At 46.7% G+C, this 25,803-nt stretch overlaps 1 protein-coding gene across 2 annotated transcripts in view; it reads right to left on the bottom strand.

Annotated features, from left to right (window-relative positions):
- PLPP4 (phospholipid phosphatase 4) overlaps window positions 1–25,803 on the bottom strand; it is a 117,954-nt gene that overhangs the window by 51,860 nt on the left and 40,291 nt on the right. The window contains exons 2-5 of one of the 2 annotated variants that reach the window (XM_032423322.1): window positions 22,318–22,426; window positions 12,943–13,033; window positions 8,183–8,246; window positions 6,437–6,561 (exon numbers count right to left, since the gene is read on the bottom strand). In XM_032423322.1, the coding sequence (XP_032279213.1) occupies window positions 6,437–6,561; window positions 8,183–8,246; window positions 12,943–13,033; window positions 22,318–22,426 (389 nt within the window). The remainder of the gene's footprint in view (window positions 1–6,436; window positions 6,562–8,182; window positions 8,247–12,942; window positions 13,034–22,317; window positions 22,427–25,803) is intronic. The other variant, XM_032423323.1, reaches the window with a different exon arrangement.

Raw genomic sequence — 25,803 nt, 5'->3', positions numbered from 1 at the left:
TTTAAAAATGAAACATCTGTGTGTACAATTAAAGTGCACTGGTCTTGCTTTAGTAATGTTTTTTTTCAGACTTAAATGTTTCAGAGCAGTTTGGTTCACAGCAAAAATTTTTTTTGAAAGATTTTTTATTTATTTATTTGACAAAGAGAGACACAGCAAAAGGGAACACAAGCAGGGGGAGTGGGAGAGGGAGAAGCAGGCTTCCCGCCAAGCAGGGAGCCCGACGCGGGGCTCGATCCCAGCTGGGATCATGACCTGAGCCGAAGGCAGACGCTTAACGACTGAGCCACCCAGGCCCCCCTGGTTCACGGCAAAATTAAGAAGGTACAAATATTGCTAAAATGTCTATGCTACCCAAAGCAATCTACACGTTCAATGCAATCCCTATCAAGATACCATCAGTATTTTTCACAGGGCAGGAACAAACAATCCTAAAATTTGTATGGAACCAGAAAAGACCCTGAATAGCTAAAGGAATATTGAAAAAGGAAACCAAAGCTGGAGGCATCACAATTCTGGACTTCAAGCTCTATTACCACACTGTCTATCATCAAGACTGTCTTGATGATAGACAGTATGGTAATGGCACAAAAACAGGCACATAGATCAGTGGAACAGAATAGAGAACCCAGAAATGGACCCTCAACTCTATGGTCAACTGATCTTCGACAAATCAGGAAAGAATATCCAATGGAAAAAAGATAGTCTCTTCAACAAATGGTGTTGGGAAAATTGGACAGCCACATGCAGAAGAATGAAACTGGACCATTCCTTTACACCATACACAAAAATAAACTCAAAATGGATGAAAGACCTAAATGTGAGACAAGAATCCATCAAAATTCTAGAGGAGAACACAGGCAGCAACCTCTGTGACCTCAGCCACAGCAACTTCTTGCTAGACACGTCTCCAAAGGCAAAGAAAACAAAAGCAAAAATGAACTATTGGGACTTCATCAGGATAAAAACTTTTGCACAGCAGATGAAACAGTCAACAAAACTAAAAGGCAGCCTATGGAATGGGAGAAGATATTTGCAAATGTCTTACCAGATAAAGGGCTAGTATCCAAAATCTATAAAGAACTCATCAAACTCAACACCCAAAAAATAAAAAATCCAGTCAAGAAATGGGCAGCCGACATGAACAAACATTTCTCCAAAGAAGACACACAAATGGCCAACAGACACATGAAAAGATGCTCAACATCACTCGGCATCAGGGAAATACAAATCAAAACCACAATGAGATACCACCTCACACCAGCCAGAATGGCTAAAATGAACAACTCAGGAAACAACAGATGTTGGTGAGGATGTGGAGAAAGGGGAACCCTCTTACACTGTTGGTGGGAATGCAAGCTGGTGCAGCCACTCTGGAAAACAGTATGGAGGTTCCTCAAAAAGTTAAAAATAGAGCTACCCTACAATCCAGCAATTGCACTACTAGGTATTTATCCAAAGGATACAAAAATAGTGATTCGAAGGGGCACCTGCACCCCAATGTTTATAGCAGCAATGTCCACAATAGCCAAACTGTGGAAAGAGCCCAAATGTCCATCGACAGATGAATGGATAAAGATGTGGTATATATACACAATGGAATATTATTCAGCCACCTGGAAGAATGATACCTTGCCATTTGCAAGGATGTGGATGGAACTAGAGGGTATTAAGCTAAGTGAAATAAGTAGTCAGAGAAAGACAAATACCATATGATTTCACTCATATGTGGAATTTAAGAAACAAAACAGATAAACATAGTGGAAGGGAAGGAAAAATAAAATAAGATAAAAATCAGAGAGGGAAGCAAACCATAAGAGACTCTTAACTATAGGAAACAAACTGAGGGTTGCTGGAGAGGCGGTGGGTGGGGGGGATGGGGTAATTGGGTGATGGGCATTAGGAGGGCACTTAATATAATGAGTACTGGGTGTTATATGCAACTGATGAACCCCTACATTCTACCCCTGAAACTAATAATATACTGTATGTTGACTAAATTGAATTTAAATAAAAATTTTTTAAATAAAAAATAATAAAAAAAGAAAGGTAGAGACTTCTCATATGCCCCCACACATGTGCACAGCCTCCCTCATTATCAACATCCCCCATCATCTGTTGCAACTGATGAACCTACACTGACACATCATCATCTCCCAAAGCCCGTAGTTTACATACTCTTACTGCTGTGCATTCTATGGCTTTCGACAAATATATAATGACATGTATCCACCATTCTGGTATCATACAGAGTAGTTTCACTGCCCTAAAAATCTTCTGTGCTCTGCCTATTTATCCCGCCCCCAGCCCCAACCACCATGGTAATGCTTTTCAATACTATTTGTTTGGAGTATAAGCAACACGTTTTCAGTTTTGTGGACCATGTCTCCTTTGGCACTACACAGTTCTGCCATTAGAATGTGAAAGCCTCCACAGACAATACATAAACAAATGGGCATCTCACTGTTCCAATGAAACTTTATTTACAAAAACAAGCAGGCACCAGATTTGGCCCATGGGTTGTTGTTTGCTGATCCATGAACAACAATATCACTTTATGCATTCTCACCATTTTCACAAGAAAGAAGTTTCTTAATAGCTTGACTTGGCATTAATAATTTGGTTTTTTCTGTTTTTCTCTCTGAAAGCTATCTTCTTTCTGGAATGTGAAACAATATCCAATCAAAAGCCAAGACTGCAATGAAAGACAATTCCCTTTTCAGAATATCCCTGCCTTAAAGCTATATTGCCTTTCTCTACTTTAAATCCCAAGTTTCTGGGGGCACCAGGGTGGCTCAGTGGGTTGGGCAGCCGACTCTTGGTTTCGGCTCAGATCATGATCTCAGGGTCATGGGATTGAGCCCAGCGTTGTGCTCCATACTCAGCAGGGAGTCTGCTTGTGGATTCTCTCTCTCCCTTTCCACCTGCACTTCTCCCCACTAGCACACATGCATGTGCCCTCTCTCTCTCTCTCTAAAATAAATGGATAAATAAATATTTAAAATTAAAAGAAATAAATAAATCCCAAGTTCCCAAGAGGAAACCACTTGCTCTTTGAAAGTGTGACTCTGTTTTTTCCCACAAGGGAGGCTTGGGCTGCCTTATGGAGCAAGTCCCACAAGATGGCTGCTGTGGGACACGCCATCTGAGGGCTGGATGCCACGTGAGCACTTTAGCAGAGTGCTGTTTGACTGCTTATGGTCAACTAAGCACAAGACCTTTTGTCTCCAAAAGAAACCAGTGTTTGTTCTTAGGTTCAAAGAAAATCAACTGTTCTGCAGGATGGTATGTGGACATCGACTACCTTCCAGTCACCGATCATCTATAAACAGAGCGGAAGCAAAGCTGTGATTATCTAGCATGAGGAATTCGTCTTAGGAGATCCCGTGGCCCAGAACACCTGTGTGCACTCACTCCCGTGCAACCTAGAAAGGGAGAAGGAGTGTGTGTATCACACTGGGGGTCCACTAAGCTCATCCCTCTGAGGTCCAGCACCTCCTCCAAGAGCCAAGAGTCATGCCAACCACCTCCTATTAGCCACAATAAGGAATCCAAAGAATAGCACTGATGGTTTTTCTAAGTGGCTGTGGCAGCTCCTTGTAAGGCAGTCACTGACCTGTCACAACAAAGAAAGAGAACAGATAAAAATACTGTCATCAAAGCCTAGAGGCTGGGTAGGATCCCGTGTCTGCCAAGTAGTAAAAATCCGTAACATTTTAAGCAGTGTCTGAAGCAAAAGATAGTCATAACCTCTGTCATAAAGCTGGTCTGGCACAGATGGGACGTCAGCCACGCACCTGACAGGGCAGCTGGTGGGCAGCCCTGTCAGAAAATGCATCTGACAGGGAAGGTGTGCTTCTCAAAGAAACACTTCTGTGGGGCTTGGCCTCTACTCTCTAGGACCGGCAGTCTTCTGGGCTGAGTTATTCACACGACAGCTATTTCCTGCCCAATGTCAAATGCAACACTGGATACGAAATTGTGCTGGCAGGCCTCAGTCAACCACCTGAAAGCCAGGGGGCAGGGTTTCACTTCTTTCTGCTTTGAGCTTTGGAAGCCCCTTCAAGCTCGGCACTGAGTCTTTGGGAGGACAGAACATGCCCTAAACAACAGAGAACTTGAGGGACCCTACAAGGACAGAGCTGGAGAGCAGATGGGAGCCAACCCCCGGTACATGCTATTCCCGGGACCTCTCAACAGTGCCAGCACAGGAATGCCAGACCATGAAACGGAGCTCAGGGGAGCAGGCATTCCTCCAGCTGGCACCTGCGACTCCTCCTTAAAATGACACTTCAGAGAACACAAACACACCCAGAGGGGACGTGATTCCAAATGGACGTCCTACCTCGAGTGGCCTCGGAGAACCCTGGGGCCTCCACCTTCCTGAGGTGGCTGGCCCCTTGCCACGTGAACCTCAGTGGGCATTCTGACGAAGCACACTCAAGTAAGCATTTTCTCTCAACTCCCCCAAGCCTCTAAAGCCAAAGGCTTTCCGCTAGCTGGTAAGTGTTCGGTCTAAGCCTCTATATCCTTTTCCCAGGGCGGCTGTAACAAATGACCACCAGCCTGGTGAGAACAACGGCAATGTAGTCTGTCGCATTCAGGAGCCCAGAATTCTGAAATCAACGTGTGGGCAGGGTCATGCTCCCTTTGAAGGCTCCAGGAGAGGATCCTTCCTTGCCCCTTCCAGCATCTGGTGGCCCCAGGTTCCTTGGCTTGTGGCTGCACCACTCCAATCTCCACCCCCGTCTTCACGTGGCTTTCTCACCTGTGTCTCTGCATCTCAAATATTCCTATGTCTTTCTCTAATGGGGACATCTGTAAATCCGGGATAATCTCATCTCGAGATCCTTAATTCAATTACATCTGCAAAGACGATTCTCCAAATAAGGTCACGTTCACAGGTTCCGTGGGCTAGGACTTGGACATACCTTTTGAGGGAACATTATTCAACCCCCTATAGTCTCCAACAAACCAGACAAGAATATGAGTTATTTACTTAAATGAACCTGGGCTACTTCATCGTGTTTCATCACGGTAAGCCCTCAGACACTATTGAGTTAGAGGCTGGTGTGAAGGTTGACTAAGTGTCCTTGAACAAGTTACGGAGTCTGTCTGAGCTTCACTGTCCTTACGTGTAAAATGGGAACCACCTGACCTGGCGAGGCCATCGTACAGGTTAACGGTAATTCACATAGAGCGCCTGGCACCCCAATATCTTGTTGCAAGGGCTCCAGTCTCTAAGAGCTCTGAGCAAAATACTCAACAAACACTGCAGGAAAAGGCATCCAGAGACTTTGATCCAGCCGCTATCAGGGAATGTCTTACGTACTTAGAAAAAACAGAAAAGATCAAGGTAACAGGCCTGCCAACGGCTGATAACGTCACACCTGTGAGAAATCAAGGACTTCGGGTCACAAGAACGGCCTCTCCCAAGTGGCCGCCTGTGGCTATGGTTTTCCAATGATCCCAGTGTCACCAACCTAAATATACAGTGTCCCCCTGCCTCGAGAGTCCCCAGGACATGAGCTGTGTCTTAGTTACCTCCGTGTCCCCAACACCTAGCACCGTGCCTGGCACCTTGGTCATTCAATAAACATTGCTGGAACAAACCAGAATACTCTGGAACCTCAGCTCTGGTTACAGACAATAATATGGACAAGTACTGTGGATTTAAAGCACCATATTAAGTACTTCACATATATACTGAGTGGATTAAATGAGATAATGCCCTACACATGCTGTCATGGCAGCTGTTCCAAATGTCAGCGACCATCATCACTTATTTTAACCCTCACTCCAACCAGGAATGGAGGCAGCATCGTGCCCACTGTACAGAGCAGGTGCTGAGGCCAGGGCGGGTAAGTCACAGAGCTAAGACCTGGCAGAGCCAGGGTCTGTCACTACAAAGACCTGTGTTCTCTCCACTACACCACCCTGCACTTGATTTATATTATTTAGTCTTGGCTTTGAGGCTGGTCCCAGCCTGCACATCTATAACTAGACTATATATTGAGGCGTGTGTGTGTGTGTGTGTGTGTGTACATATATATGCTCTACACTGGTACACAAACACGATACCATCACTGAAGGAATGAACTGGAGAGAACACGGAGCTGAAAAGCAAGGTCCCAGGGAACATGGTAAATTCCCTTGCACTGTTAAGCTCCCGAATCATACTGCCAAAGGGTAAAGTGTCACATGTCACGCTCTGCTAAGCTCACAGAAGCAACATGTACAATGTCTTGTAAACTCTAGAGCCTCGTCTGCAGGTTTATTACTTCCTGTCGAATTCTTGTTTCTAAGCCTACAGGGAAGAAGAGTGAACTGTGCTCAACATTCGTGTCTCAGTACTTTCCTCCCCACTGAAACTCCCAAGGAAAGTGGTAAGGAAACACGACTGGAAATTAAAGAGAGTCCCAGCCACCGAACTTACAGGAGGAATGGATGCTGGGGAAGCTTTTGCGGCCCTCGGACACCAGATCGGGGTCCCCCGTGCAGTGCATTTCTGAGTTCATCACTCCATCTGGAAAGCAGCGGTAAAAGAAATCGGGGCGAGGTCTACAAAAGACACCATGGACATTTTCAATATAAAATGCTGCCATCACAGAGGAACCCCCAGCTGACCCCCACCATTCCCTGCTGCCCCCAGCTCCTTCTCCTGCCATCAATACCGGTGCTCCCTGGGGACCACTCCAGACATGGTAGTCTTGGGGAAAGCTCAGGTTTCCGGGTCAGAAAGCTCTGAGTTGGAACTCCCACTCTGCCATTTATTAGTTTTCTAACCTTGGGAAGGTCACACAGCCTCCCCCAGCCTCAGCTTCCACATCTGTAAGAGGCGACATGAATACCCACCCAAAGGGGAGGTCATGAGGGCCGGACGAGAGGACTGATAGGAGGCACCTAAGCATGGCGTGGAGGGAGTAGACAGCTCCCTCCTGCCTCCATCGACAGCTCCCACTCAGAGGCTGCTTCCAGAACCCCAGACTCCAGGCTCCTCATGTCCCTACGTCTTGAATTTGGATGGTCAATCGCCCCTCCTCAAATAGCAGGTCTCACCTAACCTCACTGAAACAGAGGACCCAACAGCTCAGTTCCACGATGCAGAGTGCACGGCCATCCAGGCTGGCCTCCCTGGCCTGGGTCCGGGGAGACAGACCTCACGGGACATGGGCCAAAGCTGGCCCCAAGGTCGAGCCCCCGGCTGCAGGCACACTGGCATTTACGGAGCCCTTACTGGGTACCTCACATAGTGCCAAGCACTGCACGTGCATCGGATCACGTGATTCTTATGCCAATCCCAGGACTTTCCTCATCTGACCCGTGCAAAAATGAAGGTTTAGAAAGATTACACTCCTGCCCAAGGTTACATCCAACCAGTAAGTGGCAAAGGCAAGCCTAAACCCCAGTGATTGGATTCCTGCACCGACACACTTCACCCCGTGTTTTTCTGCCTCCCTCCGCTGAGGATTCTCACACAGAGGGGTGATGGACAATCCCTTCCCATTAATTCAACTAATATTTGCTGAAGGCCAGCCATGGGCAAGCTTTGCTAGTGCTATAAACACAGGGCCCCTTTTCTGCACATACTGGGCCACACTGACACCCTGGTCTTTCCAGCTCTGGGATCTAGGCCCAGTAATAATCTGTCAATGTCTGTAAGATATCAATAATCAGTATCAATAATCTATCAGAACTTCTGGTGTGCTCTCCCCCCCCCCCCCGACTCGGCTTGTGTTTCTCCAAGTGTGGTTATTCACCTACTGAACCAGAACCTCAGAGCAGACAAGGCCTGGGAACCAGCATTTTAACGGGGCCCCACAGCAACTTTTAACGCAGAAAGTTGAGAGAGAGACCGCCCCACATCATGCGCTGCCCAATTTGTATCCACCTTCTGCCCGCTGGGTGCCTGGCCAGCACCCTCCACCAGGTAGATAATCAGTAAATGCCGAGCTTCTGAGAGGGGAGCTAACCTGTCCAAGGCCAACAGCCAAAGTCAGGCCTCAAATTCAGGTCTTTTGACTGTTCATCTCTATGGAAACTAGCTCACTTCTGGAGCAGTTGAGAACAGGAACTGTGCCCCAGGGGGGCAACAGAAATATGCCATAAGCCAAAGCTCAAATGCCAATCCACAGATGACCTTGAGAGTCTAAGCCACCATTTGTTTCTTTCTGGAACTTACCTTCCCACTATTAACTTAATAGTGTTTGTGCAGACGCCATTCAGAGCAAGAGCCAAGGACACCGCTACAAAACAAAACCAACAGACAGAAAAATAACCAGCTGGCTCTCAATCCACAGTCATCAGCATCATCATCATCACTGTTACATCATCATACCATTCGATTATGACCATGGACATATGAGCCAATAGTTTAAAAGACAGAGGGAAGTCTGAGTGGCTAGAGTAAAATATAATTAAGGCAAAACTTTGGAGAGCGGCTCATAAAATCCCAAGCTCCTATGACATGAAATTTCTCTCTCCTCCTTGACTAAAATTTTTAATATTGGAAAGGAACCCATCCATTATGTTTTGGCCTGATATGAACAGATTTAATACTATAGCATATAGAGATTCTTTTACTGGTAGCAAGAAACATAACTTTTTTATTTGTTTCTGGCAATGTTCTCAAACATAATTCTAATCAGAGCAGCTCTTGGAATCCTTCTTTAGAGTAGGACATTCCCACTCGGTGATTATCTCTGTGTTGACCCATCACCTGTTGACAAAGTCCCTTTGTTATCAAACAAATCACTTTCTGAGAAGGTAAACAGCCCCAACACCTCCCTGGGTTTTGAGAAGGTTTGCCCAGGGGCATGATTTTTGCCACCTGAGGCAGAAGGAACTTCTGGAATACATTATTTAAAAATATACAGCATGGGGACTTTCTCTAAGCAGCTTGGAAGGACTTTACTGGATAAAGTACAGATCATTCAAAGGGTACCTCACAGGTCTCTCCTATGTTTATCAAAACTGCACAAAAGGCGAGTCAATGTGATGGAAGGTCAAATGCCTTGCATAAGCAAAAAAAAACCTATTGATGCCCCGCTCCAGTGCTTTGTTGAATGGCAAAGCACGTGAGCTACCATTTCCCTTTGGCAACCAATAACTGTTCAATAGTAGCTGAGATTTATGTAAGAAAACAGCGGTGGAGGGACATTTCCGGGAAGGAGCTGCCTAGAGCAATGCATGGTCATCAAGGGAGACAAATGTGTTCTCTGAGCAGAAAGTAGAGCGCAATGGCCAACACGGTCATCAAGGGCACTGGCCAGAGATTGATACAAAACCGATCTGCTTTTAACAAGTCATGCGAAGCAGAGAGAATGGGAAGGACCAGTTCAAATGAATACCTTTGTTAAAGGAAAACTAATCACCTAAGCTAGAGATGGGCCACAGCGGGCTGTATCTGAGTGCGGTGAGGGGACGGATGGGCCCCGGGGGTGGACAGAACGGAGCAGGAGTCGGAGCACAGCACCGCCATTAACACACCGAGCAGCCAGCTGGATGGATAAATTGTGTAGGAATTCAGAGAGATCTTAGGATTCTTCTGATCCCATTCTGCACGCACAGACCCTTTCTTCTAAAATGCTGGCTTCCCTTCTCTCTTGCCAGCTCAGAGCACCGCTGAGAGGTCTCCTTTGCAGAGAGGAGGAGAAAATGCCCTGGACTATCTTCACTGCTGTATTCTCCCCAGAGCCAAGACAATTAACAGGCTGTGAGATCAGCCTGCAGGACTGGGGTCTTTTCCTGGGAACACGACTGTGTTTTCCCAGCTGGGCCAGCCTCCTTCTGATCCTGGTCCTAGCATGGCCTTAGCACAGAGGCGGTCTCTGGGAACAAGCATCACCAGCAGATCTCCCAATGCCCTTGGGGAACTTCACAGACCGCTACACCAATCCAGAACACCATACATGACCCCAGCCTCAGCACCGGCTTGGCTTCATTGTAGCCAAGAGCAGTTCTTTGAAAAGTTTCAAGTAGCTGAGCTAGAAAATGTGTGGATGTGATGTAACTGCCAATAGCTGGCAACTTCACTCTCTGATCCAAAAGCCTGAAGGAGACAGAAAACAATGGGGCTCTGGAGTGACGCTATTTAGGGTGAAAGTCATCTCAGCATTCTGGAAGTAAACCAAACTGACTATTTTCCTCTGAATAGTACAACCCCTAGGGGACCACTGTGGGGGCCTCTCACCAACACCAGAGGGTAGGCTGGGCCCAGATCAGAGGCATGAAAGACTGGCTGAGCAGGAAATGAATGGCCCCAATCAGGAATGCTTGTTGATTAACAATAACCCAGTGGGTCTGTTTCATAAGAGCTGTGTTTACAACATCCCACAGCACTGCGGGTTTGAGAGAATAGACAAAACGACAAACCAGACTGTGTCCAATAAAGAAATTCAAAGTAATGTGTCCTGTGAGTTAGCCTGCAAGTGGCCTGTACTGAGAACTCTACTGCTTATATGCATCCCCGAGGATTAGAGGGTTTTTGTTGTTACTTTGGTTGTTGTTGAGAATTCGGCACTGCAGTAGTTCCGTAACAGGAGACTCTATTAGACCAACTGGCTGTTCTGCAGCCGAAACCCCCAAAAGCTGGATGCTGCATAGGGGCAAACCTCACCTGTCTTGTTCCACAGCAGATGTGCAAAGGTGGCCACTATGGACATGTAGATAAGAGGAGGTCTTGGGGTTTCAGGTCTGCTAAAGAAGGGACCTGAGCACTAAACCACTCTGAGAAAGTCCTGAACTCCAGATAACATTGGAAATGCTACACCTGGTTTTCTGTCCTTGGTTTTTAAAGATCAGTCCCTCACCCCCTACTTCCAAGGCTTCCTAAAAGAAGTGATTAAAAAAAAAAAAAAAAAAAAAAAGCTGTGTACAACAGGAGGCTCCCCGGGCAGGCTCTCATCTATTTAGGCAAACAGAACATCCAATAACTCCACCTTCTCTGTTAACATATAGAAGGCAGGGTATGGTGTGCAATTTTGAAATGTCACTCCAAGGGAGATTTAGCGGAAAATGGAAAGGTCTAGAGAAGTAACTTACTGCCACGACAACACACCACTCCAAAAGCTGGCAGTAAATTATAACCATAACCATGAGAGACAGCTCTTACCCACACTCATATCATCTAGGGACTCCGTGCCAGGGGAGCAACTAGAATAAAAAGAGAGGCAAAGGGATTTCCAGGCCAGCTGAGGGGGCTGCCAGCAGGACGTTTCAGGGACCACAGGGATATTTAGCCCAACACTGCCCTGGCTGCTCAAGCTACATGGGGAGGGCACCTATGCCCTCCTTGGAAAACCGGACCTTTCTGCCACTTCAGCTAAGGGGACTGAGACCATGTGACTGCCAAATCCCCAAACCACAGATAAGCAGCCTGGGTATGTACCTGACCCAAGGCTGGGCACCCACAGGCTGACCAGAGACTCATGACTTTTGTGTCCAGGTGTGAAAATGAATCGAACCAGAGGGTCTGCCTGGGAAGTCTGGTCCACGAGACGCAGAGCAACTTGGAGGTGGGCACTGGAGCTTATGGTCCTACAGGCGTGGGACAGGAGTGCCCACCACTGCAAGTCCAAGCCTCATAGAAACCAAAGGCAGGAGGCAGCAGAAATAATGGCCACATTGGAGGATTAGGCAGGATGTGTGAGGGGAAGAGGGAAGGCACATTACGGAGAGGAATGTGTCTCCACCTCTGATGGCCCGGCTCCCATTTCCAGTCCCCACGATGCTCCTCTGTCCTTTCTCCCCCTATTCTTGGATATTTGTGAGATTGCTGATACAACCCTGTAACTAACCCCTAATTTATATGAGCTAATTGGAGAGAGATTCTGCTGTGTTCAATTAAGGCCCAACCAAAGCCTGGTTATGTAAGAAATGTTCCCTGTCCTGCTTCAGAGCACAAAGCCCCCTTCACTGCTCTGCATGCCCCAGATGTTGACCTTACCCTCACCCCTGCACCAAGAAAAGAGAAGACCATATTTTGCTACATTTCCATTTCCTCCAAGCCCAATAATTTACAAACATACCCTTGGAGGTGGGAAATCTCATTTTTCCAGATATGATAATCTAACTGAATGAATGGTAAGTCCATACAAAATACCAAAAGTGGTTTGTGTGAGGGTTTGGATAGTTTTTATTGAGGCGTCAAAAAATAAACATAATTCAGTTCTCCTGATGATCAAAAAGCTGAAAACCTGACTACTGGGTAGTTTATTTCGGTTACGAAGCAGGCCAATTAGCTTTGCTTTCTCTTAATACTGTCATCTACTCAGTTATTTAACTAATATGAAGATCATAAAAATGGATTTAATCTTAAAAATGTCAAACTCGTGTCACATGCAGCTATGGCTTAGCTTGGGGAGAATTTGTAACAATGGTGTTACCATCAATGGCAAAGATTGTGGCACTCTTTATACAGTAACAGTTGCTTAACTGCCACAATCCTCCCCCTCCCCCCCCAAAGAGTGAGCTATGGAGTTTATTTCCAATTTCTATTTTATTTTATATCTGCTTTTGATCTTTGTGCCTCTAGCCAATGGTGATTAGTCAAGAAGTCTATGGCTGATTTCTGAATTGCCCGTAATGTGGGCTTATTAGCCACAGATGTGGGATTGGACAGTCAGTGGTGACAGTTTCAGATTCTCTTTGCCTCATGGCTAAGAGCTACTCTGTAGCTGTGCTTGAGCAGCACAGAGCTCAGACGTGTATTTGGACATTCACATTCAGCACAAAGGACAGCGACAAGGCTGCTGCTGAAGGTGAGGTGCTCACCATCTGTGTGTTGGCTCTTCTTAGGGTTGAAAGTTTACCTTTCCCTGTTTCTCCCAAGCTTAATTTGACCAAGAGAAAAATCAGTTGGGTGCAACAGAGATTTTTAAAATCTACTGATCTAATTAAGTCCAGCCCCATCCCCTAGAGCAGGAACTGTGAATACTCTACCTAAGAAGGCTTCCTTAATTTCAGTCTTGTCTGTTCGCCGGATAATTTTCACCACACAAATAACAGCCAGGGGTGTGAGGAAAGAAATTGCCTGGAAAAAAATAACAAATAATCCCTTATGAGGACAGCAGTTTGCTATCAGAGGGCTGACTGATAATTAGTTCAAGTTAGTTTCATTTAGACTCACTAGTTGAATGATCTTACTGAACTCCTGACCTCAAAGAAAGAAAGAGGATTTATATCTATACTTAGAGACTCTGAAGACTTAAAAAAGTAATTGCTGGGAGTCACGTTTAAAGTGGTGGCTTTTTAAACAGAAAAGATAACCTATAATCATGATGACTCAGCTTTGCCAGCAACACCCTCACATCCTCCCCTGCAGAAGGGTAAAAGAACACTTGGCCTCCCATCCCCAGCTCTCTGGCAACATGGGAGCACGTTGGACTTGCTTAGAGTCAATCGATCCATTCTCTTTGGTGTTCTTTTGCTGAATTTCATTTCCTCTGCAAAGCAGAGTTTAATCCTTTTTGCTTGCCACCTCTCTTCCTTTCCTCCCTCCCCTCCCCTTCCCTGACCCAAAGCACACAAAAGTGCAGTAAGTGTTTAATGAATCAAGCTGGTGGGATTCAGATGCAAGCGACACTCATTACAGAACCCTCCATGAGGCAGGAACTATGTTTGGGTAGCATCAGGTCCCGGCGTCTCTTTAAATCCTCCTGATGACTTGGTGACTATCTTTGCCAGGCTTGGGGACTAAATGACGTGCCCAATGACATAAAGCTGGTGAGTAGCAAGGCCAGGCTTTAGAGACTAGGTTTTCTGCCTGCCATATCTAGCCTTTATTCAGCATTCTACAATTAGTAAGTTGTTTTTGACATTCTAGCAACCAAGAAAAAAGTATTTCAGTTACTTCCTTATGATTATAACATCTCAGGTATTACAATATCGGAAGGGACTAAATATCTTGCAAATCCACAACTGGCCTAATAGACAGTGGTGGGAAGGGTGGGGTATGGTAACTATTGCTCACACTTTTGGAAATCTCCACCTGTACTCTAATGCAATGCCATTTTGTGGGAAGGGGCTTTCTAATCGGGCTAAGGCACTGCTGGAAGACACTTTTCTGTTATAAACACAGAAATCACCGAAATGAACATGGGCTTTCAAAATGACTGGAGATGTTCTACATTCTTGCTACAACCAGGCTGCCAGAGCTCAGCACATCTTGGGGTCTCCTCTTCAGGAACTGTCCTTAGAGGCAGTTCATGAGACACGAGAAAACCCCTCTCCTTACTGGCCAGTCTCTTTCCCACCACAATGGTAGTCACCAGCTTGATGAGCCTCCTTATCAGCTGTGGCCCTGAATCAATTAGCTGTTTAAACACCAAATGAGCAAGTCCTATCACCATGGAGGGCATTCGCAAGAATACAACAAGTCTAAGGGCAGCTGTATGAGAGGAGATTCACAACTGGAGCAGAGGATTTCCCCAGAGGCGACTGCAAAAGGCAAGACTCACTTGTGGAGTAAAGAGTTACAGCAAATCTGCAGAAGTTCCCATGAGTTCCTGGGTGGCTCTCACCCTTGAATAACAGTTGAGCTTGTTACAATGCTGAGTCCCTCAAGTATACTCACAGGACATGTCTGAGAATCTACATTTTGTAAACAAGTGTCTCAAATGATACTGATGCTGGTGACTGAGAAACACTGGGTCAGAGTTTTGATTCACACATTCAGTGTTGAAAGAGTGATGACTGAAGCCCTTGCTTGCTGACGTCCAAAGTTATGGTTAAGGTCACAAAAGCCCCCAGCTCCTTGTTTCCTCTCACTTCAGGCATGCAGAGCAGGCCACACACTCCCCAACAGGGGAAAGCAGCTCACTGAGCAGTGAACAGCACCACAATAACCCCACTGACAGTCAAAGATGAGAACAATGCGAAACTGAAGGAAACATTACAAGACAATCCCAGATGAGGTACTCTAAGGTTAGACTGAATAAAACCCCAGAAAAGATGTGATTTTCCCGACCTCAGAGACTGCCTACAGGAGATCCTGAGCAGGAGTGTACCAACCAAGAGAAGACAGAGATACCAGGGGGCGATGACATCTCCAGGCCCACGAGGAGGGGCTGGAAAAGGCACTAGGGCTACCCAGAGGCTCCAGACTCACAGCTTGAAAGCCAAGGGCTCTCCCTGAGCACTGCTCCCTGCCCCAGCTCCCCTGCTTCTAACAGATCCTCACTCTGACAGCCCAACCAGAATGCACGTCATTTCACCCATTCTAGGATTTTCCTAGGTAGATGCACGTTGGTCTCTTTTCTAGAACCACTGACAAACTGCTTCCTGGGCCAATGTTGGGCACCCAGGAGGGCCAGGGCTCCCCAGCTCATGAGCTTTACATGAGGGAATGCATCAGATGAAGCACCCACTCAGAAGGCCACAGAAGTGTCTGCACATGACTGTGTGGCCATCTTTCTCTCCTCCCCGCATCCTAGCGACATTTGGGCTCCAATCCCCTTTCTTCTTCCTGAAAACAGATCTTCCATATCCTTGGACAGCACAGTCTTCAAATCAGCATAGACAGAGACATATTTACATTGATCACGTGCTCCCCTTTTTACAAATATTTTCCAACTAAGAAGATGGGAGTTAAGACATTAGCCCCAGAAGCCAACACATTAGGAAAACAACTTCCTTCTGGGCAAAAGCACCTTGGAACTGAGGAAAAGAGAAATGAATCCCCCTTTCACCTGGCAAACCAGACTGAATTACGCCTGGTGTACACCCCTCCCACAATTCCCACGCAAGCCTTTAGCGGCAGCTCTTCTGCCGCCCGAGGCCACAGGGGTCAAGATGGACATAGAGACACAAGAGGTGGGGGGAGGGGGGAGTGATTACTTCTACTTCCAAACAGATGTGGATATGGAGGACAAAAAGGGGCAGGAAAATTTCCCCGGGACTGTTTTCCCTCAGGTTCATTTTTCCATGGCTTAAAAATTTTCTTGAAAATCCTGGGAACGAGCCCATTAGTGCTTATTAAATGGGACCTGAGACAAGAACAATGAGTTCCAGCCAATCACTGTGGCGGGATGCAGGGGACAGACTGAACTCTCTTCAGGTTTGAGCTTCCCTCACTAGTTATGAGAACAGGGCTGCTCAGTATGCATACATAAATTAGATAAGCAGGGTTAACATGTTCTGAAAACTTACCAAGGGCCATGGTCTGTTCTAGGCACTTGAGGCAGATTAACACACTTAGACATCCTTACTCTATGGATGAGAAACTAAGGCACAGAGAGGTTAAACAACCTGCTGAAAGTCACACAGCTAATAAGTGATAAAGTGAAGATTTGTACCCAGACTGTTTAAATCAAGCTCTATGCTTTTAACCATGGTGTTATAGCAGTTCTCACCTTAGAAGTAAGAAGCATTAATAAAACATGGTAAATGCCTTTTCTCTAGAGATGAAGGAGGAAGTAAGGGGGCTCGTACCCAGGAGCATGAATAAGTCATAGAAATGTCAGTGGCAGCTGTCATGGATTAAGCACCTACTATGTGTGAAGGGCGTTCCTCACATTTGTCCAATCTTCTAACTATTCTGTCGGGGGAAACATTATCCTCCTTGCATAGCTCACAAAACTAGAACTCAGAGCGATAAGTGAATTCCCAAAGGCATGCACCTGGTGGGCCCAGGACACACATCCCCCCACAACCTGGGCTGCCATGCTGCCTGGGCTGGAGTCTTGAATCACAGGGATCACCTAAGCCCAAATGCCTCATCTTCCAGATGGGGAAACTGAGGCTGAGCTCATTCTTGCATTAAAGAACATTTTGTAAGCTACTGATTAATTGTACTCCACACAACCCAAATATCAAGATAATATATAAATCATCAGGCAGGATCTGGTACATGGCTGGCTTTGCACAATGCTATGCTCTGTGCTCTGCAGAAGGGAACAGACTCAGATTAAGGAAAACCAGGTTCAAGCTCCAGCTCTGACACTTACCAGCTCTGTGACCATGAGCAAGTCACTCCATCTCTTCCCCTTTGAGTCTCAGTTTTCTCATCCATAAGACGGGGTATAATAACATCCATAACAAATATCGTTGCTAAGATTTGAATTCACCAGCAGCTACTGAATGTCTCGTATGCCCCAAACACTAAGCAAGGCACTGTAAGTCTATCACCCCATTTGATGCTCTCAGCAGCGTAGGAGGGAGAGGGAAATGTTATCAAAGCCTCTTTTTATATATAAGGAAACGGAGGCAGTGAGAGGAGAGGTGATTCTGCCAAGCCACATCACTAGAAAGTTGATCTCAGGCAGTCTGCTCTGGAACCTGCCCACCCAGAGAGTCCAATAGAGTTAGCATCCAGTGAATGCTGGCTGTTGGCTACAATGTCATTATTTCCCAGGAAAAAACTGAACAAATGACCCACCCAGTAAAGAAGAACCAGGATCCTGAGACCAGACATTGGAAATAAAGTGTTTTAAGTTCCAGCCCACTATGCCCTTAGGTCTGAGCAGTCAGGGAGGAGGTCAGGGATGGGGAAAAGCCTCATTTGCCTGCGCTCCCTGCCATTCCCTACATGACTGACATCTCCACCAAGGACCTGCCTTGTGCATCGGCCAATGAAACCAACACGGGAAGTGCTGTCAGTCCCCAGCCGCTGCTGCACCCGAAGGTGGGTCACCCAGGGCGCTGATGCAAGGCACTGTGCTGCCAGGATGCTTCTGGAAAATGACAAAGTCAGACTAGCGTGTCTGAAGTGGGAGGGGCATAAGTATACCAAGAACTTTTAACAAGCAAAGGGGTCCAAGCCAGAGCACCCTGATGTTAGGATGTCAGCTAGGGAAGAACTTGTCACTGGAGTTCATTCATATCAGACAAACAATGGGCGCAAAGTGCCTTAATTTCTGGCATTTGACAGAAAGGTGTGCTAAAAAGTGCTTATTGAGACAACTCGGGATGAGCAGTGCAGACAGCTGAAAAGGCCCTGCTGTGGGTAAACAATGACAGCCCATCGCAGAGAAAAGAGCTGTCTAAGACTTTACCAAAAAGTCTAAAAATTAAACTGTCTATCACGAGGCCAGCTTTATCTCTTTTCCTTCCCTCCTCCCTGCAAAATTGACTTTGTCTTCCTTAGAAGCATCCTCTACTAAAATAGGAAACCCTATTATCGAATCAACATGATATCAATAATATTCTACAGAAGTAAATCTTCTGGACTTGTTGTGGCCAGGACAAAGGATGGGTCTTGGGTAGATTTGTTTTTTTTTTAAGCCAAGCAGAGCAATTGGGGAACACCAATCATTCCTTCAACTCATTACCTGAGTTCACCTGTTCAAGAGCTTGTCTTTGACCATCCAGTTCATGTTCACGTCTGTGTCCCCCATGAGACAGGAAACCGTACCTTGTTCAGCTGTGCACTCCATCACCCAGCACCATGCTTGGCTCAGGCAGGTTCTTTGTAACTGTTGGTTGAGTTAAGTAATAACTAACTAACCTAAAGCTGTCCACAGTCAGCTTCTATCCCTGCCTTCCTCTGCCCCCTTCACACACAGATACTCTCAACATACTCCTGTTCACTGGGCCCACATGGCCCCTGCTCTCCTGTGTCTGTGCCTTTACACACCAGCTCTTCCATGTGTGATCCGCTACTCACCCCCTCTCCACATCCCCCGAGTCCCCACCAAAACATCACAGTTGGATGGGTCTGTGAGGGTCCACCCTCTGGCAGCTGGCATTCAGATCCGGGTCCAGGAACTGGTGGTTGTATAACCTTGGACAAGTTGCTAAATCTCACTGCAGTTTCATTTTCTCCATTGAAATTATGGGATTACGAAAGTGCTGACCTCAACAGATGGTGAGAAGGATTATCTGAGATGCCACTGTAAAGTGGCGAGCACAATTCCTGTATTCAAGAGATGTTGGTTTTTGTTGTTACTGCCATGATGATGATGATGATGATAGTGGTGATGGTGATGATGATGGTGCTGATGATGGTGATGGTGAGGATGATGATGGTGGTGGTGATGATGGTGATGATGATGGTGGTGATGGTGATGATGGTGGTGGTGGTGATGATGGTGGTGATGATCATGATGGTGAAGATGATGGTGATGATGATGGTGGTGATGATGGTGATGGTGAGGATGATGATGATGGTGAGGATGATGATGATGGTGGTGATGGTGGTGGTGATGGTGATGATGATGATGATGATGGTGGTGATGGTGATGAATATGGTGGCGACAATAGGGGTGATGGTGATGATGATGGTGGTGATGATGGTGATGATGAATCTCCCTATAAGTTTACCTGAGCCTCTAGCCCTTCCTAGATTCTGTTTCTCTTTAGAGTGCCATCTCCCCGAGGAGCCTACAGGACCCCTAAGGATATCCCCCCACCCAGGCCTGATTTGACTTCCCATCACCTGAAGCTCCTATGGCTTTCCTTACCCACAGCAGGCTCCTGGAAGTGTTCTCTGAATGTACAAAGACACAACTACTAAGAGAGCAAAAAGAATATACTAAAAAGCAAAAACCAGCACAAAGTCTTCCTACACCAAAAAGTAGATTTTCAAAAATGCTACGATAAACCCCACACACTCAGGAAGGAACCATGACATCTTTCGAATAAGGGAGCAGGCTTCCATAAAGGCAGCTAATGGTCTGCGAACATCCAGGAAATGCGAATCCAAGACTCAGTATATGTAAAAAGACTTCTCAGCCTGTCCCTCTGCTCAACGGGAACCCAGAGTCATCAAGGGAAACAAACTCTCAGAATCCCAAACAACCCAACTACATTCAACTTCCAGGTTGACAAACAGAGTCATCTTCACTGAAAGTGCCAAAGGCAAAACAAATGAGGGGGCGCTTCATGGTGATGCGATCACCATTCACTCTGTTAAACTCAATCCCCTACCATTCTGATCTGAACAAGTGGCTACTCTAAAATGCACACGTGCACACCCATACATACAGACACAAACACACACACACGAACACCCCTCCAGAGGCCTAATTTCCCAGTCAAAAGACATCTGGGTTATTACCATCTGCCTTTCAATAACGCTTTGAAAGGTGAAAAGGTTGCCTTTAGATTAAAACATTCCAACCAAAACTAAAAGAGACCCTAGGATTTGGTTTATGTATTAAGTAGCAAAACTTGAGATTTCTAAGGAAAGCAACATAGTTTAAAAAAATAAAAACATGTTTTATTACAGTCTTCCATAAACATCTGAAGGTTTTAAAGGATCAAAGCAAACAAATGATATTTTATATTAAACTCTTACTAAAATCCAAGAGGAAAAAAAATCTAATTAATGTGGTGACAAAGTATTTTTCCGCTTTGTGTTAACATGTATTATAAATGTATCTACTGCGTTCCTTGTGTTATTATGGAATCGCATGAAATCTTGTGACCAAATGAATGAAATGCATCAACTACTATTAACAAAACAAAAGGTTGAGCTTATCTCATTAGGGGACTCGAGGGTAGGAATCAGAATTTGAGGATGAATACACTTCTATTCTCTGAGAATCACAGCACTGAATAACTCCTTTACTGCCTCGCATCCACCCCTGCCAACATGCAAATGCACCCCCTCCTATTTGTGTCTGCAGCCAGAATATTTGTGGCATTGGTATCTAGACTTCAAAACAATCCACTGTTCATAAATCTAGGACACAGCCACAAATTTCTCACACTATCCCATATGAACCTTAATCTCCAAATTGTGTTTTATAGCACATAAAATGTGAAACCTGTGAGGAAGGGGGATTAAGTGGTAAGTAGGAGCTTCCCCCTTTCAAAACCATGGAGTAAACTAGTTAGACATATGCTAGTTCCTTTATTTCTAGGATTTATAGAAGATTTAAGTTACATCAGAAATGGAAAAAGTCTCATTTTCATACTCAAGCGTTAGGTAATGCCTGAACTCTTCAATTCCCCTAAAATTTACAAAAATCCAGTTTAGTTTCCAGTGGAAAAGCAATTATTAAAGAGCAATTAAGGGCGCCTGGGTGGCTCAGTTGGTTAAGCGGCTGCCTTCGGCTCAGGTCATGATCCCAGGTTCCTGGGATCGAGTCCCACATCGGGCTCCCTGCTCAGCGGAGAGCCTGCTTCTCCCTCTCCCTGCCTCTGCCTACTTGTGCTCTCTCTCTCTCTCTCTCTCTGTCAAATAAATAAATAAAATCTTTAAAAAAAAAAGCAATTAAAATAATACTTCAAAGCTCATGTAATGTGCTGGGCATTTTGGGATGTTTGCAGACACAAAGATCTTTCCAATCATCACTAATTAACAAGATTTCCTACATAAAATCAGAGGGATTTCCTTCAAAACGCAAAAACATTCCTCATGTGCTCGAAGAAATCTCTGACCCAATCACTTAAGTTCCCAGAGGCACAAGACACAATGGCTGGTCAACAGAAATAAACTTCAAGCTGTAAGGCAGGCCAACCAAAAGTCACATCACTGTTCTGTAACAAAGAGGAGCTTAAATATTTCCTCTGTACAGAAAGGCCTGATGGCAATTCCCCAGGAGGCAATCAGCATCCGCAAGGAGTCCTGGACACTGGGCTCCCACCCTACAGGGCAGCCTCATGGCTGAGACCAGGCTCAGAGCTGGCTGCTTGGATCTGAATCCTGGCTCTGCTGCTCACTAGGTGTGGATCTGGGCAAGTTCCCTCCTTTCTCTGGGATGCAATTCTGCACCTGCAAATGAGGACAAGACTGACAGCTTTCTCACTGGAATGCTGGATGAGATCCAATGAGATAATCCTTCTTTCTCAAGCTCTCAGCAAAGGGCCCAGCACATCGGAAGTGAAACATAAAAGGTCTCGATTGCCATGGGGTGAGGGTGAAGAGGTAGAAGTAATGCCACTATAATCCACCAGCTATCTGGACGCTGGCCCATTTATTCGAGAGGCAGAAAGGCACAAAACATTATCCAGGGATTGAGTCATACAAGGTGGTCTCATCCGTGGTCACCTGACCAGCTAGAACCAGAAGAGCAGTTAACAGAGCTATTTATGGTGCCTGAGTTTGGCAAAATTGAGGTTTATCCTCGAAGAAGATGGAGCAGGGAAATCGGTCTCTAGTCTTATTTTACTGCAAATATCTGTAAACCACTTGGCCCAGCTCAGGTAAGGAGGTCCCTTTTCTTTCCAATGTGGCAGGCAATTACTAGCTCTCGAGTGACCAAGTGGCGCCCGTCACGATCTGGAATTGAGTTCAATGTGATGGGCTGCTCACCTCCTCTTTCTTCCAGACTGCTCATGGTCTTCAGCAGGGGTTAGAAAAGCAGAAATGAAAACCCATTTGGTTCATACTTGGGAGACTGGTCAAATCAGCCATGAGACTGTGGTACTTACAAACATGAGGCGGGTAGGTATGTTGTCTGATTGCACCAAAGGATTTTTATAGAGCCAGATCTCTTCTGGCTGGATGACTCTCTGGAATGGATCCAAAAACTCCGTAAAACTGAAACAAAACAAAGACAGATGCGTAAGGGCTTGAGCGCTCATCTGTTGCCTGTAGTCCCCGAGAAGGCCACTCCCACATGCCCTCAGTGGAGAATCCAGCCTCTGGGGAAGGAGAAGGTAGTAACAGGCTGCCCAGGGGCGGGGCGGGGGGGGGGGCACAGATGGATTGAAAGAATTACTGAGATTCTGTAGAACCTTCTGTCAGCAGCAAAGCCTCATTCTGGGCATAAAAGAACAGCGGCGAAGCTGACCTACAAAGACCCTAGAAGTCAGGGTTCCAAAGTGAACTAGGAGCCGAAGGGCAGAATGGGGCGGGGAGGGGGGGGGGCTCAGACTGGGGCAAGGCCAGCCAGCAGCACAGCTCTGGGAAGGAAATGGGCTCAATGTGGAGCAAAGGTGAATGAGCAGTTGGCACCACCTGGGGAAAGAACCCTGGGCTCTTCCCTTCCCTCCCTTACCCCGATGGCACGCTGACACTTCTCCACCAGTAGGGGGCAGAGTGAGCAAGAAAAGCCTCCCTGAGAATACGGAAGGTTGGGCAGGAGGAACACTGACAGAAAGGGAGGGAGGGAAGGAAAAGGGGGATAAGGAGAATTCTGGGGCTGCTGCCAAGAAACCAGACAGCATTAAGCATCCACGTCCTCCTCTCATCACCCTCCCAAGCCCTCCCACACCCTGGGAGCCCACAACACCCAGGCGGATGGAAACCAAACACCACCAAGAGTAAAACGGGATGGAGGGGGGTCAGGGGGACAGAGCCTGCAGGGATATGGTTTGCTTTGTCCGACTGACCCTCCGGCCCAGGTCTCCACCTGGCGAACTCAGTTCAGAATGGGGGTCCGAGAGAGCCAGGCAGAGGCTGAATGTCTTTTCAGACCTAGTCTCGGAGGTCTCGTGGTGTCATCTGGTGACATGCGAGTCATTAGGTCAGCCCACATTCAAGAGAGGAGTGGACTCCCCTCTTGGCAGGGATATAGAGCAAGGTCCCAACAGAGAAAGGCTGCTTAAGATGACAGATGTGGCTTTAAAATAACAATATGCCAACCACCGGCTGTCATCATTGTAATGGGCCCACAGCCCCCCTCTCAGAGACCCCAGAACCTTGATCCCCATTCCTTCCCCATGCAGCCAGCCACACCGCTGAGCACGTCCCTCCTCACCTTGCTTGTCCCCCAGGTGTTACTCCCCTCGTGGCTATTTTTTAAAGCCTCGTGCACCCAGCCTTCTGCACAATTCTACATCCCACCCCGAGAAGCTGCAGTCAGAATGCATCTATCAAGCAAATTATATCCTCTGGGAGCAGCGGAGTCAAGAAAGATAGATGTCCCTTCTCCAGCCACGCTCCAGCCACCAGTGGCTGCCTCTGAGAATCCAGACAGCGGGGCACCTGCACAGAGGACTTGGGTCTCAGAAAGCAAAGGGGGCAGAGGTGGGCATGCGGGGTGCAATGGAAAGGTCTGGAGACCATACAGGGTGGTTACCAAGAAAGGACATCCCAGGCCTGGAAACCCCCTCCCACAAGCTCTCTGTAGGTGGTCTGGAAGCCAGGAAATGGAAACCCACTTCCACGGAGGAGGTCAGGCATGGGCTCCAATGACCTGTTCACTGGGGCTCACTACGCCCACATGAGGACTCCCCAGAGCTGTTAGATCAGCACTCCCCAAACATGAATGTGCCCAGGATCCACCTGGGGGGCTTGTGCCTACAGAAACAGCCAGTCCCGGGAAGGGCCAGAGAGTTGGCATCTCCAGCCAGGTGCCCCGTGGTGCCGACGCTGCTGACCTGTGGCTCAAACCTTGATTCGCAAGGGGCCAGGGCATCGGCCTCACAGGGAATGCAGAATCTTGGGGCCTAGCCCAGACCTACCGAATCACAATCTTCACTTTTAACAAGACCCCCAGGGGATGCATGTGAGCACCATAGTCAGATATACACAGCTCTTGGGTGGGAAAGCTGGTGCTTCCCAGCTTCGGCCTTTGAAGAACCAAGTTGGCCAGTTTTGCCTTATCCCCCGCCCTCCTCCCGGACCGTGACTTTCCTCGAGACTTTGTAAACTAAAAGCCTAGAAGAAACTTCATGTCACTGCTTAATTATGAAATCAGCATTCCCTCCATAGACAGCGGGTAAACGTCAAGATAAATACAATGAAAACCAAAGACTGCTATTAAATTCTACTTTGGTGCTGCTGCCCTGGAACCTCGCCTGCCCTCTCTGTGGACGTCCTCCAGGGCTTCCCCCGCGAGGCAGGGAAGATGGAAGGACAAGTGAGAGGGGGCGAGCGTGCCCTCCCCGTGCCTGTGGAGGTGGGGGCTCACACCGCGTGTCATCTCAACTCACCCCGCAAAGCCCGTAAAATCATCTCCGGCACTGCTGCGGTCATGGAAGCAGGTCAAAATGTTTTGATGCGAAAAGGAAGGAGTTACTACTAAAGTAAACATACAGTTTTCTTTTGTCAAAATTCTAACTGCCCAAAGTCAGGGACCTTGCTGTTGGATTTGGATCCAAGTTATGCTTCTTTCATTTCTTGGCTGTTTGAATTTGACAATTACCTTAATCTACCTGTATATCAATTTCTTCTTGGCAAAGGAGGAACAGTGTTATTGTTTTCTCCTTAGTTTTCTGATGATGTAGTTTGAAGAACTTGGAAAACATACACTGTGAAAATTCAAAGACATTATTCTAACTTTATGCTGGACATAAAAATCATGTGTAAATCCTCCTTAGGCTTGGTTCCTATCTCCTCTCTCTCTCTCTCTTCCTCTCTCTCTCCTGGTGGCCAGTCCTGTTTTCACAGCCCAGCTGACTTTAAGCAGCCTACAGTATCTGCTTATATAGGAAGGAATGCAGCAGGGGACAGACAGTGGACCATCATTTTTGCCTACTGTTTATTCACTCAACAAACACCTAATTGAGTGCCCGTGACGTGCCAGGTATTGCCCCATGAACCCTGGTGAATAAAACACACATAGTCCCCACTTTTGCGGAGATTATAGTCAAGGGACCCTAAGTGCCAACTGATTGGGGAATGAGATGTTGAATCTTCTGTTACAGGTATCAGAGTGCCGTCTACAGAGATCATCAGCCCACTCTGCTTTGAGGAGATGTCAGGTTAGGAGTGTTCCAGTAGTTGGACCCATGAGATGGCCTCCAACCTAGAGCCACTTATGAGGACCCTGACCCCCGGAAATGTTATGGGATGTGTATCTATCACTGTTCATGTCCTGAATGTGCCAACAGATTCAGCCCAGAGTTAGGAACCCAGAAGAATGGCCCATCTTGACATCACACTAGCAAGGAATAATGATGCTTCTGTCCCCCATGCCTCTTTTAACTCAAAGTCAAGTTCTCAAAGCCCAGAATCTCCCCATCATCTTC

Source organism: Phoca vitulina, unplaced genomic scaffold, assembly GCF_004348235.1.
Source record: "Phoca vitulina isolate PV1807 unplaced genomic scaffold, GSC_HSeal_1.0 scaffold28, whole genome shotgun sequence".
NCBI lineage: Eukaryota > Metazoa > Chordata > Mammalia > Carnivora > Phocidae > Phoca > Phoca vitulina.
The sequence above is the reverse complement of the archived record's forward strand: the minus strand, read 5'-3'. Positions and strand labels throughout refer to the sequence as shown.